The following is a 13,133-nucleotide window of genomic DNA, read 5'->3' as shown; positions in this document are numbered from 1 at the left end:
GCCCCGCCGCCCGGAACGAGGAGGCTACCGGGGCGTCGGCGCTCCCCGCGTGACGTCTCCACGTCGGGCGGGTGACCAACGCCCCCTTCGAAGCGCCGCAGGAACTAGGCGCATTGCGCCGTGGGGGGGTTGGGCCTCGCGTCTCATCCCAGAAGCATCGCGAGGCTTGGGGCGGTGCTCTCGCGGAGGGCGTCACAGGAGCCGGGCGCCGGGGTCCGGGTGCCGGGCTAGGGGCGGAGCTGGGAAATGGCGTCCGGAGCGGCTCGCTGGCTGGCACTGGCATCCGTCCGATCCGGGGTTTTCCGGAGCGGGCCGAGGCTGAGGAAAGGTGGCGATGTCTCCGCCGGAGGGGGTGGCTCAGGTCGGAGCCTGGTACCGTCGAGGTCAGTCATCGTTACTCGCAGCGGCGCCATTTTGCCCAAACCGGTGAAAGTGAGTGTCTGCCTGGAGGCGGGGCGAAGGGGCCGAGGCCAATCACATGGGGTGTGTGCGCGGGTCGACGCTGATTGATAGGAGCAAAGGCCAATCATACGACCGCCTTAGACCGGAAGACGGATCAAGGACAAAGTTTAGCGCTAATGCGCTGCTAAATTTGACAGGTGGGAGGAAACGGGTCGGATCCCGGTGTTGAGTTAGGCGCCGGGAGACCGAGGACGGGGGCGAGAGCTGAGGAGGACTGCACTCTGCACTAGCGCATCGTGAGGAGCGTGGAGCCCAGTGTTCAGGGCCACAAGGCGCGGCTTTGCGCACCCAGTATAGACAAATCACGTTCGCGGTTGATGGGGTGGAACGAGTGGTGAAAGGACTCGGTAAAGGAGTAGTGGGACAGACCTTGTCTTTTAAGAGTTTTGACCTAGTACTTAATTCACGTGATGTGCAGTCCTGAGAGGTGGGCAGGGAATTACTACAGTTTTGACAAATGAAGACTCGGGCCAAAGCAGCGAAGCCAGTGAGGCTCCAAAGCTAGCGCGAGTTAGGTCCCGGAATCCAGGTTTCCTGCTCGTTCAACCCTCTACCAGCTCCTGTTTTTTTCCCCACCACGGAATGCTGTCACGTGCCCTGAGTACCCTTGGGTTTTTCTAAGTGGAAACAGCCCCTCACACCAAACGAGTTTGTTTTCTGACTCGAGGGCTGTGTGGGAGTAACAAAAAAAACAAAAACAAATTCTCTTAAAGCTAGTCTGGCCAATGCTAGCTCAGACTAATGAGTTCAAGATTGTTTTTGTGGCAAGAAGCAGGGTCCGTGGGGGGGGAGGGAAGAGCTGCCTTATAAAAAGGCACAGCTGAAATTTTTTTTTTTTTTTTTTGCAACTCCTAGGAAAATAGAGGATATGTTGAGATTATGCTGAAACTCCCCTAAACCCATCTAAACAGCTAACCCTTTAGGGTAAGGACATGCTCACTTTACAAAACATGGTTATTTAAAACATTTAATATGGTGACATTAAACGTTTCAGCCACTGGGGCATCTGTTAAAGAACTGTGTGTATTTAGTGTCTTCTTTAAGTAGAGGTGAGCTCTTGTTGCCACAGTCCCAACTCTTAGTACTTTACCTGTTTATCCGTTATCTGCAAGTAATCACCCGGTTGTGCCATAATTTTTAGATGTCTAGAATGCCTTATCCTTTTCCTTCTCCTAGCCACTTTGATGGCAATAAAATAACCTTATCTCTTCTTTTTTTGTTGCTCTGAATTTTTCCAAGGACTTTAAAATTGAGTAGTCGCATATTGTGGGCCTCGGGTCCACAGGAGTGCCCCCGAAGGCCAGGCCTTCTGTGGTCCCATCAGAGTGGGCTCTGGAGCTTATGGCCACCACTCTGACCCTCTGCAGATGTCCTTCGGCCTCCTCCGTGTGTTCTCCATTGTGATCCCCTTTCTCTATGTTGGGACGCTTATCAGCAAGAACTTTGCTGCTCTCCTCGAGGAGCATGACATTTTTGTCCCAGAAGATGACGATGACGATGACTAACAGGTAGGGTGTCCTCTTCTCCAGTGGACCAGGAAGGGATGGGGCATCTGAACTCTGATGTCCTTTGCCCTGGGTGGCAGTTTCTGATCACTTGAAGAAGTGCAGACCTTCAATAAATTGACTCACTTGGCTAATAGTTTTATTTTGCTTTTGCTCAATGTTGGGTGAGGAAAACTATCTATTAAAAATTCACTGGGATCTCCTCCAACTGGGTTGATCCCAACCAGGCATTTTATTTGTCCTTTAGGGTACCCTCGTTCTCCCAACCCACAAGTTTTCTTAACAATTTAATGCCTTATACACTCACCCCAAACAGCTTCATTCTCCACAATGAAATTTAGAAACTGCAGGTCTTCACCATGGTCAGTGAGGTGCACAGCAAACTCTGTGCCTGTTCCATTCAGCTTTCTGGTGTTGGCTTCTGGTGCTCTAATATGTGCCATGTGGCTGCCTTTCTGTAGCTAAGGATGGCTCTAGCCCCGTGGTCTGACATTGAAGGCGTGCCATGATCTGGTCACACCTGTTCCTCCAGCCTCATCTTCCACATTCCCAACTACATGCCTATCCCCAGTATTCACTATTTCTTGAATCACCCACATGCTTACCCACTCCCAAGCGGTGGCTTACTACCCCCCCCCCCAATTGGAAGACTGTTACTTCCCACTACTCCTACTGATACCAGTTCTTCATGGTCTTTGAGGAAATCTTCCCTCATTCCTCCATTTGAAAGTGACTACTGTGCCCTCTGACTGACCAGTATCTCTTGTGATAGGATACACTTACACCTCTAACTTTTGCTAGACTAAGAGCTGCTTGCTGGCAAGAAACCTTGTTTTTTTGTTTTAAGTAAGCTCTATACCCAATATAGGGCTTGAACTCATGACCCCAAGATCAAGAGTCGCATGTTCCACCAACTGAGCCAGCCAAGCACCCTGGGAAACGTGTTTTTTATAACTTTGGGCCCCCAGTGCCTGGTTTCTGATAAATGTTCAGTAAATGTGTGAATGAGTGAACAAATTGCCTTGCTCTTGCCTTGTTTGGTAGAACCTCTGGAATGTTCTTTTTGGTGTGTGGATAGAGGGCTACTCTGTGCCCAGTTCACTGCTGCTTTCCTTTCTTACAGGACATGGAGGAAGTACAGAAAGGAGACAGCCTAACTTAATTATGATATGGTGATGCTCACAGCCTCTCCTATCTCCCTATCGGAAGGGCCCAGGGAAAGCCTTCAGCCTCCCTACTCCAGTGAAGCCTCCTGCACCACCTGTGACCATAGCCCAGATCCCCAGGCTCTGGGAGGTTCCCAGAAATGTGCTGTCCACTGAGCACAGTCAGCTTATGAATAAACATGATAAACATCAGCTCTGTGTGACTGAGTCGTGGCTAAAGTGTCTTAGCATGAGTAAACCCTAGTTGCAATTTCTTGTCCCTGCAATCCTTTATCAGCTGAACGTAACAGGCCTTTGATTTACAACCCAAGATTTCCAGCCCCCAGCTTCCATCCATAAAGGTAATTACAGGCACCTAGGACCTATTTTCATCATTTACAAAAGCCCAACAGAAACTTTCCCCTCAGTAAAGATGCACAGACTAACAAAAGGCTCAAGCTTTGAGTGTCGAGTAATACTGGCAGGTTATCACATGCCATTCTTAAGCTTTGATTGTTTAAAACTCCAGGAACATTGTTATTAGAATGAATCTTTCAATCTTTCAACACTTGGGTTCTTTAGATGAAAAGACAGTAAAGGGGCTGGTGGTGCTGAAAAATCTGGGAATGTTTGGGGTGACTGTACCTATAGGTACTGAACCCCTCTCTCCAGCATTTAGTGAAAGAACTATTGAGAGCAAAGGGAAGTACTTTTGTGTTGATATTTATTCTCTTGTCACTGGAGCTATAGACCAATTTGCAAAAACAGTAGAAAGATTTGTTTTCTGTGTGTGCATTAAACAGCTGTGTTCCTAGCAGAGTGCCTAACCGAGCAGGAAGTGACTTTCCTCTTCAGGACTGGTGTTTGTGACAGGTACATGGGCTAGGCCTCTGAGCTGCCTTCTTTTCAGAAGCCAGGGAAGAACGGCCCAGCTTAGCAGCCTTGCTTCTTCATCCCGTAGTGTTACTCCAATCTCTCCCAACAGCAAGAGCTGGCTAATTTTGGATAATTTATGGGGTGATACCAAGCTATCCTGGGCTGTACAAACACGGCTAAGTTGAGGCGCCTGGGTGGCTCAGTTAAGTAGCAAATTCTTGATTTTGGCTCAGGTCGTGACCTCAGGGTTGTGGGACTGAGCCCCATGTCAGGCTCAGCACTGGGACTAGGGCCTGCTTAGGATTCTCTTCCTTTGCCCTGCCCCCCCCCCACCCTCTCTCTCTTAAAAGAAAAAAAAAAAAAAAAAAAAAGACAGCTAAATTAACAAAGTCATCCAGCCTGATACCCAGAATGATAGTTTCTGAGCAGATGGCCTCATCCTTCCTGTTTACTGACATGCAAGGCTCTGAAAAAAGAGAATCTAATTTACAGGAAACACCACACTTCAGGAAAGGGAAAGAACAGGTGGTGTGTATACTAAGACCCCACTTGTTCAGGCAAAAAGAGACAGACGGCAGAACAAGAACTTCCCATTGACTGATGATGGAATTCTATTAGGAAGTGACCATCACATACTGAGTTTATTTGTGCTCTAAAATATTTAAATATCAACATGCACCTTTCCACTGAGTGACTTCATGGGTCATGGCCCACATAGAACTTGGACAGGAAGTCCTTTGGCTTTGGCGCTTCTGTTTCATGGAAGAACCTCATGACATGTGTCCGCTGCTTCCACACGTTAATCGTTTCTTCCAGTTCCATCTTTCCCTGTACAGGTGAGGGGAGAGGTGTTCCGTCAGGGTGGCTGAGGGGAAGGAATACGACACAGCCAGGATTTTGTGCTCTGCTCTGGCACTGACTAGCTGAGTGACCTTGGGGGCAAGTAACCTCCTCTCTCAGGACCACAGTTTCTGCATCTGGTAAATGAGGTGGTTGGGCTAACCGATCTCTCAGTCCTTTCAAATATTCTCTAACTCTGGAGCTCACTGATTCCAAGAGGAGAGACTTCCAGGTCAGCAGGCCCCAGCCCCATGACTGCCTTACTGGCTTAACTTGGGTTTCTGCCAAACATTCCTTCCACGGTATGTACCAGCCCATGCTAAAGTTCACACTGATGCTAACGTGACTGACCAGAGATGACCGAATCAGGCCCGGGATCTGACCCCATTTACACAGGACTCAGCTAACCAGTCTGCCTCTTCCAGCTAGTGAAGTCGTACCTTCCAGAAATGAGGTTCAGGAAGAGTTTCAAACTTTCCTCCTCAAATCTTTTTTAAAAATGTAAGCCCCAGGTGCCTGGGTGGCTCAGGTCATAGTCCCAGGGTTCTGGGATTAAGTTTCACATCAGGCTCCACGCTGAGCAGGGGAATGAATCTGCTTCTCACTCTGCCCTTGCCTACTGCTGGTAATCTCTCTCTCTCTCAAATAAATCAATTTTAAAAAATAAAATAAAAATACAAGCCCCAGAGGGACGCCGGGGTGGCTCAAGCATCTCAAGCATCTGCCTTGGGATCCCTGGGTGGCACAGCGGTTTGGCGCCTGCCTTTGGCTCAGGGCGTGATCCTGGAGACCCGGGATCAAATCCCATGTCCATCCCACCGGGCTCCCGGTGCATGGAGCCTGCTTCTCCCTCTGCCTGTGTCTCTGCCTCTCTCTCTGACTGTCATAAATAAATTAAAAAAATTAAAAAAAAAAAAAAAAAAAAGCATCTGCCTTTGGCTCAGGTCATGGGATTGAGGGTCCTGGGATTGAGTCCCACCTTGGGCCTGCGCTCACAGGTAGTCTGCTTCTCCCTTTGCTCTTTCCCCTGCTCGTGTGCACTCTCTCTCAAATAAAATCTTCAAAAAAAGTAAAATTAAAAATGCAAGCCCCAGTAGGTTTTTTCTTGAATAATCTTATATTTAACCAGGTGATAACCTCTGAAGTTCCTGTTTCTTTTCCTTTTTTTTTTTTTTTTTTAAGATTTATTTATTTATTTATTCAGAGAGAGTGAGAGAGAGGCAGAGACACAGGCAGAGGGAGAAGCAGGCTCCATGCAGGGAGCCCGATGTGGGACTCGATCCCGTGACTCCAGGATCACACCCCGGGCTTCAGGCGGCGCTAAACCGCTGGGCCACCGGGGCTGCCCTTTTTTTTTTTTAAGATTTTATTTATTCAGGGATCCCTGGGTGGCGTAGCGGTTTGGCGCCTGCCTTTGGCCCAGGGCGCGATCCTGGAGACCCGGGATCGAGTCCCACATCAGGCTCCCGGTGCATGGAGCCTGCTTCTCCCTCTGCCTGTGTCTCTGCCTCTCTCTCTCTCTCTCTCTCTGTGACTATCATAAATAAATAAATAAAAAATTAAAAAAAAAAAAAGATTTTATTTATTCATTAGAGACAGAGAGAGGCAGAGACACAGGCAGAGGGAGAAGCAGGCTCCCTACGGGGAGCCTGATGTGGGACTCCATCCCAGGACCCCAGGATCATGACCCGAGCCAAAGACACACTCAACCAGAGAGCCACCAGGCACCCCCGTTCGTATGTTTCTCTGAACACTAAGCAATAGTTAACTGACTCGGTAGTTGCTTTTTAAACTTGGGAGACAAAACTGAGATGCTCTGGACAAGCTGGCTGCTCTTTCAAGTCACAGGGAAGGTTAGTTACCTTAATGACCAGAAGATCCACCACCCTGGGGTCTGTGACGTGGGAATTCTTCATAAACATTTCTCGGACTTTATCCCGTCCTTGCTTCACAGTGATGTCTAGCTGGAATAAGTGCACTAAAGAGAAAACACGATTCAGAGTAGAAATTATGTGGTTAAAACATGTTTTACAAAAACTGAGTCAATGGATAGTTACTGAAACACATAGAGGATGCCCATTCATTTCATTCAGCAAATACTACTAGCCTGACCCTAAGCTGAGTACTTGAGCCTGGAGAGGAGTGAACAGGGGCTTGTCTCAAGGAGCTTATAGTTTGTTTGAAGAGATAAGATCACTGCATTTGAAAAGGCAATAGAGCAAGTTCTTTTTTTTTTTTTTTGTAAAGATTTTATTCGGAGCCCCGGTGGCTCAGCAGTTCGGTTTAGCGCTGCCTTCAGTCCAGGGCGTGATCCTGGAGTCCTGGGATGGAGTCCCAAGTCAGGCTCCCTGTATGGAGCCTGCTCCTCCCTCTGCCTGTGTCTCTGCTTCTGTCTCCCTCATGAATAAGTAAATATTTTATTTATTTATTCATGAGAGACACAGAGAGAGAGATCTATATTTACTTATTCAAAGGCAGACACCCAACCACTGAGCCAAAGGCAGACACCCAACCACTGAGCCACCCAGGTGTCCCAAGCACAGTTCAAGAGTATGAACAATATGTTCAGATCCCAGCTCCGTCATATAGCCCATGTGATCCTGCATAGAGTAATTTCTGTGTGCCTGAGAGTATTTGTTTCTCAGGGAAAGGAGGATGATAAGAGCACATATAACTCCAGAGCTACTGTGAGGATTCCATGAGATAAGACAAGATGCTGAGAACAGTGCCCGGCATGCAATAAACTCTCAAATGTTAGATTATCATATACAACAATTGGCAAAAAATGGCAGGGTTGAAGTTAGCAAGCAGTGGGGCACCTGTGTGGCTCAGCTGAACATCTCTCTCTTGATTTTGGCTGAGGTCATGATCTCAGAGTTGGGCTTTGCACTCAGCAGGGAGTCTGGGATTCTTGCCCTCTCCCAACTTACTATCTCTCTCTCCCTAAAATAGATAAACAAATCTTAAAAAAAAAATTAATGAGCAATGATGTGGTGTAGGTTTGTGCAGCACATAAACTTAGAGTGGAGGGAGACTGCCGAGTGTTTGCGGAGGGAGGGAAGGCTTCAGTCCAGGCAGCCATTACTACTATATCAGGTTACTTGGGGGAAGGAGGAAGCTGTCTATGATGTAACGCCTACTCTTTCAAATTCTCATCAGAGGGGCAGCCATCCAGGAATGCAAACATAAAATTTCAATATTCAGCAATCCCTGGCTAAGTAGGTGCCTAAAATAGTGGCACAGCTTTAGAGACCTGGGACTGCAGATGAGGTGCATAAATATCCTTTGAAAATTAGGTTTTTGCCGTTTGTGTTCCCATCCTCTGGCAGTCAGCCTTCAGTGGATTGGCTAATGACGAGGGCATGACCAGGGCCTTATGTGGTAGGTGGAATTAGGAAGAGGGGACACAGGCCGAGGGCACAGCATAAACAAGGCTTATAGGCTAGAATGGGTGTGTGCTTGGGGAGACCTGTGTGCTCACTTGGTGAGGACACCTTGTATAGCTGGCCGTTCCTGTGACATGTCCACTCTCAACTACAGAATTATCAGAACCAACTCTGGAAACCATGAGAGCTGTGGAGTGATTGAATTAATCGACAGTAAAGTTTGAATCTCTAACTATACTGAATTTAGTGACAGTAACAGAAAAATAAAGCTTCTACTGAGGGAAATACCAGGATATGCTGATCCCACCAGGGAATCGGTAAGAGCAGAACTCTCACAGGAGAAACTGCAGTCCAGCTTTACAGGTTAGTGTTAACAGAGGACAGAAAATCACTCACACTGGAAAGAATTCGGTATCCAGTGGTGTGTTGGAGCAGGCTGACTGGAGCCTCTCTTCACAAATCTGCCTTCACTGATTTGATAGCTTAAAATCAACCATGGTGGCAGCCCCAGCCCCAGGAAAAATTCTAAGTGCTATAAATCTGGATTCCCACCAGTCAGTATCATAAGAGGAATTTTATTTTATTTTTTTATTTGAGAGAGAGAGCACAAGGAGGGAGAGGAGCAGAGAGAGAGGGGGGAAGCAGACTCCCTACTGAGTGGGAAGCCCCGTATGGGGCTCCACCCTGAGATCATGACTTGAGCCAAACCAAGTCTGACACAACCAACTGTACCACCCAGGCGCCCCTCAGAGTAGTAATTTTAGAAAAGAGGAAACAAAGGGTAAGACAGAGATGCAAACTAACAAGGGTTTTGGAATTTAGAATCCTCCCATTTAGGGGGAGCCGAGGCCTATGGCACTGTGCATACTTGCCTCAAATCATACTATTGGTCCCTGACAAATGTGGGCCTGGAATCCAGGTTATTGCTTTTTAAATTACAATCTAGTACTTTCTAAAGGAAATGAATATGAGGACTCTTCCTCTGCTATCAGGGTGTACCGTTCCTCCATTTTTATATTAGATTTCTGCCCAACCTTGGGAGTTTAAAAAAAAAAACAAGGTCCCTCTATCCTAGGGGAGCTGGTGTCCATCTGTTCCCACTCTTCATGATCTCCTGAACTACACGCCAGGGCATTGGGTGGGTGAATTTTCTCCTTAGAAAAATGTTCACAAAGTTTTACTTACAATGTCAGGTCACAGATCCCTGAATGCCCATCATCCCAGGTTAAGAACCCTTGTCTCTGGAGAGACAGATTCCATAGCTTTGTCCTAATCTCCCCCCTCCCATCTCAACTCCTTGGACATACTCCTCCACCAGTGAGAAAGGCTGTCGGAAGGCAAATAGCAAGAGCCTAAGCTGTCACCTGCTGAACCATTCTTTGGTTTAATTAAGTGGTTCTTAAACCACCAATGAATGATTTTACCCACCAGAACATCTGGCAATGTCTAGAGGCATTTTTGGTTGTCATAACTACGAAGAGAATGCTACAGGCATCTAGTGGTTAGAGGCCAGAGATGATGTTAAACATCCTACAATGCACAGGACCGCTCCCACAACAAAGAATTATCCAGCACAAATGTGTGGAGAAGCCCTGGTATAAATTAATTGCAACTGCTCTTTCTCAACATTCAAGTTTCTTGGCTTATTCTTTAAATTCTGAATATTGGGGATCCCTGGGTGGCTCAGCAGTTTAGCACCTGCCTTCGGCCCAGGGTGTGATCCTGGAGTCCCGCATCAGGCTCCCTGCATGGAGCCTACTTCTCCCTCTGCCTAGGTCTCTGCCTCTCTCTGCGTCTCTCATGAATAAATAAAAATAAAAATCTTTAAAAATAATAATAATAAATTCTGAATATTTAAATTGCAACTTTGAAAAAAATCTACGAGGTGCAAAAGGAAGGTATCAGAATGCCCCTTTTGGATGACAATGCCTTTCCCACAGCCTCCGTGTGTTTTTCCAAAGTTAATGTCAAGGTTGTCCTAAGTCAGGAAGGTTCTGATGCATTAAGAGGCACAACATGGATGTCCTCAGCTATTTGCTCCCATTCACCTTAGGGGCATTCATACTAGGCACTGGGAGATCCTGAGATGGGAAGGCAGCATAGTGTACTCCAGAAGAGCATGGGATCAGGGGTCAAAGCAGCCAGGAAAGGTCTCCCCATCATTGTGAACTCTGACCTCAGTCTGTTTCCTCATCTAAAAAATAGGGAAGAAAAGAACCTCAAAGCAAATTCCTTTATAAGAACATGACAAAGGGACGCTTGGGTGGCTCAGGGCATGATCCCGGGATCACAGGGAGCCTGCTTCTCCCTCTGCTTATGTCTCTGCCTCTCTCTCTGTCTCTCATGAATAAAAAAATAATTAATCAATTAATTAATAAAAAAAAAAGAACATGACAAAAATCAAGTGGCAACATCTTGTAAGCAATACAGCTACTATAAATGTTAGTTGTTAGACATTTCAGCATTTACTCCCCAAACATCTATTTTAGGTTTTAGTGGTCTGGATATAGGCCTGTCTTCCTGACTAGACCCTCACACCCCTGAGGGTAGGGTTTGTTATCTCTGGGCATCTAGTACTGGCCCTGTAGTACAAGAGATACCTAATGAGATGGAAATTAAATGAACGGTTTCTACAGAAAGTCTCCTATTTTGTAACCAGCAAGCCTCATGTAATATTTTTTCAATGGAGGGTTTCGAAGGAAGGTAGTCCTGTCACTGTGCTCCCAAGCAAGGCAGCCATCAGCCAGGCAAATGGCTGTTGTACACTGGGTCCCATGAAATTCAGGGAAACTAGAGCAGGAGCAAAGAGCCAGGTGTAACAGCCGGATAGTCAGAGTCTGAAGTCTGGCTCTTCTCCTTACTAATGGTGTCATGAGACAGAATTAGGTGCTTCAGTTTGCTTATCTGTAAGACAAGGAAACAATAAGAACCCACCCTAAGATAACACAATGTAAAGCATTTAGCATAGTGCTGGGCCATATGTATGCAACTCAAGAAATGTTAGTTATTATAAATACTATTACATATTCCCAATTCGTGGTGTGGTTCCTCAGCTGGAGTCCCCAGTGATGGACAGCATGACATCAGTGCAGAGACAGGCCTGAGCAGTTGACCAGCTAGGGACCACCAACCTTCCCTGTAAGAGGGGTACCACTTCTTTGACACCCCCCCTCTCCTCCTTCCCCTGCTCTCTAGGTTCCTCCTTTCAGAACCCTTCTGACTTTGGGACAATCTTCTCAAACAGTATCTGAGGGGAATTCCTGAGAGGGGATAGTTTAAAAACTGCTGGGTCCTAACTGGATAACTGATCTATCTTCAACTCAGTCATCAATTTTTTTTTTAAACCCTTTGCAAACCATTCTTTCTGCATCTGGGTCTTGTTTCCCACCTCTAATTTCCCTCTGCAAAACGAAAGGGTTCTGGGCAAAGAAGTATTCTGCTAGGCAAACATTCTGTTTTTAAATACCTGCAATTGAATACCGCCCCCCCCCCCAACACACAGATGCAGACACTTGCTCTGTCACTTCCCTAAGCCTATTATCCACCTGTACTCTGAAGGCATTTAAATTTGCAGTCGCTGAACCAGCAGTTCACTTAAGTTTCTCCCTCCCTAAGTATCCTGTGGGTCTAAGTTCTGGTCATCAGCAACATCTCAAAAAGTCAGGATAGGGACACTGTGGAGCAGACCGTTCTCATACATCAAAAAGCTGGATTCTGCAGGAGGCTCCCGCTATAAACAACAATAATTAATAACCATAAAAACAACAGTAGCACCAACATTCAAAGAGTGCCTAAGCAAAGTAGATATATTACCTATTTAATTAGGGCCACTCTCTGAAGAAGGTACTATCATGATGCTCATTTCACAGATAAGGAAATTGAGGCATAGCAGGATGAAATAGTTTGGTTAAGGTCATAGGGCTAAGGGGCAAGGTCTGGAGGCAAGGCTCGGTGACCACCTCCTCGTATTGCTTTTCATATACAGGCAGGGAGGTGGCGGCGCAAGGGGAGCCAGGGTGCTCTAGCTTCCCTCTCACACTAGCAGTGACGGTTCACATCGCAACACTAAAGCAAACAACAAAACAAAATATCGACAGCCCCTGACGTTTGTACTGCCCTTGACAGTTTGGGTGGGATTTTCCCCAATCTCGCTCTCATCGGGTACACTGGGCAGCTTTCAGGGGGAAATGCCAAGATAGGAAAACGGCATCTCTGCACCCAGGGAGCGGCGGCAGGGGAGCGGGAGGAGCCCACCTCACCCGGACTGCAGAAGGCCCCCTTGACTTAGCTGGCTGACCTTGGGAAAGTCACTTGCCGCCTTGGTGCTGGGTTTTCCTGAGGGGGATGTGGGAAACAGATGATCGCTTAAGTCCTACGGGGGCATCCCTTCGCCTCCAGGTGCCTCACCTATAAAATGAGCACGTCACCCACCGTCCCTGTTCTCCCTCCGAGGGCTCTGCTAAGAATTACGGGGGGACAAACGGGCCAAAGCGCCCCGGACGCCTGGAAGCGCCGTTCAGATGCAAGGCACTGCTGGTCTGAGTCTGGCGCCGCCGCCAGGTCGGGTCCACCAATGCTCGGGTGACCCTCCTCCCCTGAAGCACCCGGAGTCGCCTGTGCCCAAGTCGGTGACCTCAGCTCGTCCCGGGAGAAACGGGAGGCCAGGACGGCTGCGACCCTGGACGGCTGCATCCGGAGCCCCGCGTGCGCCGCGGCGTCTCACCAGTGTTCGGCACCTCTCGATACCAGGCTCGGTACAACTCGCGCACCCTCCGCTTGGCTTCGTTCATGTCCCGACTAAAAATGGGCTTCACTGAAGCGGGGGCCGCAGCAGCCGCCCGCCGGAGGCCGCTCGCCGCCATCTTGCCAAAGAAACCACCTCCCGCGAGGGCGGCCCCAGGAGGAAAGTCTTTTCTCAT

At 47.8% G+C, this 13,133-nt stretch overlaps 2 protein-coding genes across 2 annotated transcripts; one reads left to right on the top strand and one right to left on the bottom strand.

Moving 5' to 3' along the window:
* Positions 1-158: 158 nt before the first annotated feature.
* On the top strand, positions 159-3,325 carry SMDT1 (single-pass membrane protein with aspartate rich tail 1). The gene is made up of 3 exons (XM_038550366.1): positions 159-432; positions 1,830-1,970; positions 3,091-3,325. The coding sequence occupies exons 1-2, from the start codon at positions 247-249 to the stop codon at positions 1,965-1,967; spliced, it is 324 nt and encodes a 107-aa protein (XP_038406294.1). The 5' UTR covers positions 159-246; the 3' UTR covers positions 1,968-1,970; positions 3,091-3,325.
* A 1,256-nt stretch (positions 3,326-4,581) lies between these two features.
* NDUFA6 (NADH:ubiquinone oxidoreductase subunit A6) lies at positions 4,582-13,112 on the bottom strand. Its single transcript, XM_038550365.1, has 3 exons — positions 12,938-13,112; positions 6,691-6,806; positions 4,582-4,816 (listed from the first exon to the last, which is right to left on the bottom strand). The coding sequence occupies exons 1-3, from the start codon at positions 13,074-13,076 to the stop codon at positions 4,685-4,687; spliced, it is 387 nt and encodes a 128-aa protein (XP_038406293.1). The 5' UTR covers positions 13,077-13,112; the 3' UTR covers positions 4,582-4,684.
* Positions 13,113-13,133: the final 21 nt, after the last annotated feature.

This window comes from Canis lupus, chromosome 10 (assembly GCF_011100685.1).
Source record: "Canis lupus familiaris isolate Mischka breed German Shepherd chromosome 10, alternate assembly UU_Cfam_GSD_1.0, whole genome shotgun sequence".
NCBI lineage: Eukaryota > Metazoa > Chordata > Mammalia > Carnivora > Canidae > Canis > Canis lupus.
This window is presented reverse-complemented; position numbering and strand designations above follow the sequence as displayed.

Excerpts from the sequence above, each read along its gene's own strand:
- SMDT1 (XM_038550366.1), top strand. The coding sequence starts at position 247 with ATGGCGTCCGGAGCGGCTCGCTGGCTGGCACTGGCATCCGTCCGATCC. Across the intron at positions 433-1,829 it reads TTTTGCCCAAACCGGTGAAA|ATGTCCTTCGGCCTCCTCCG; the intron begins GTGAGTGTCTGC and ends GACCCTCTGCAG.
- NDUFA6 (XM_038550365.1), bottom strand. The coding sequence starts at position 13,076 with ATGGCGGCGAGCGGCCTCCGGCGGGCGGCTGCTGCGGCCCCCGCTTCA. Across the intron at positions 6,807-12,937 it reads TCGAGAGGTGCCGAACACTG|TGCACTTATTCCAGCTAGAC; the intron begins GTGAGACGCCGC and ends TTTTCTCTTTAG. Across the intron at positions 4,817-6,690 it reads TGGATCTTCTGGTCATTAAG|GGAAAGATGGAACTGGAAGA; the intron begins GTAACTAACCTT and ends TCACCTGTACAG.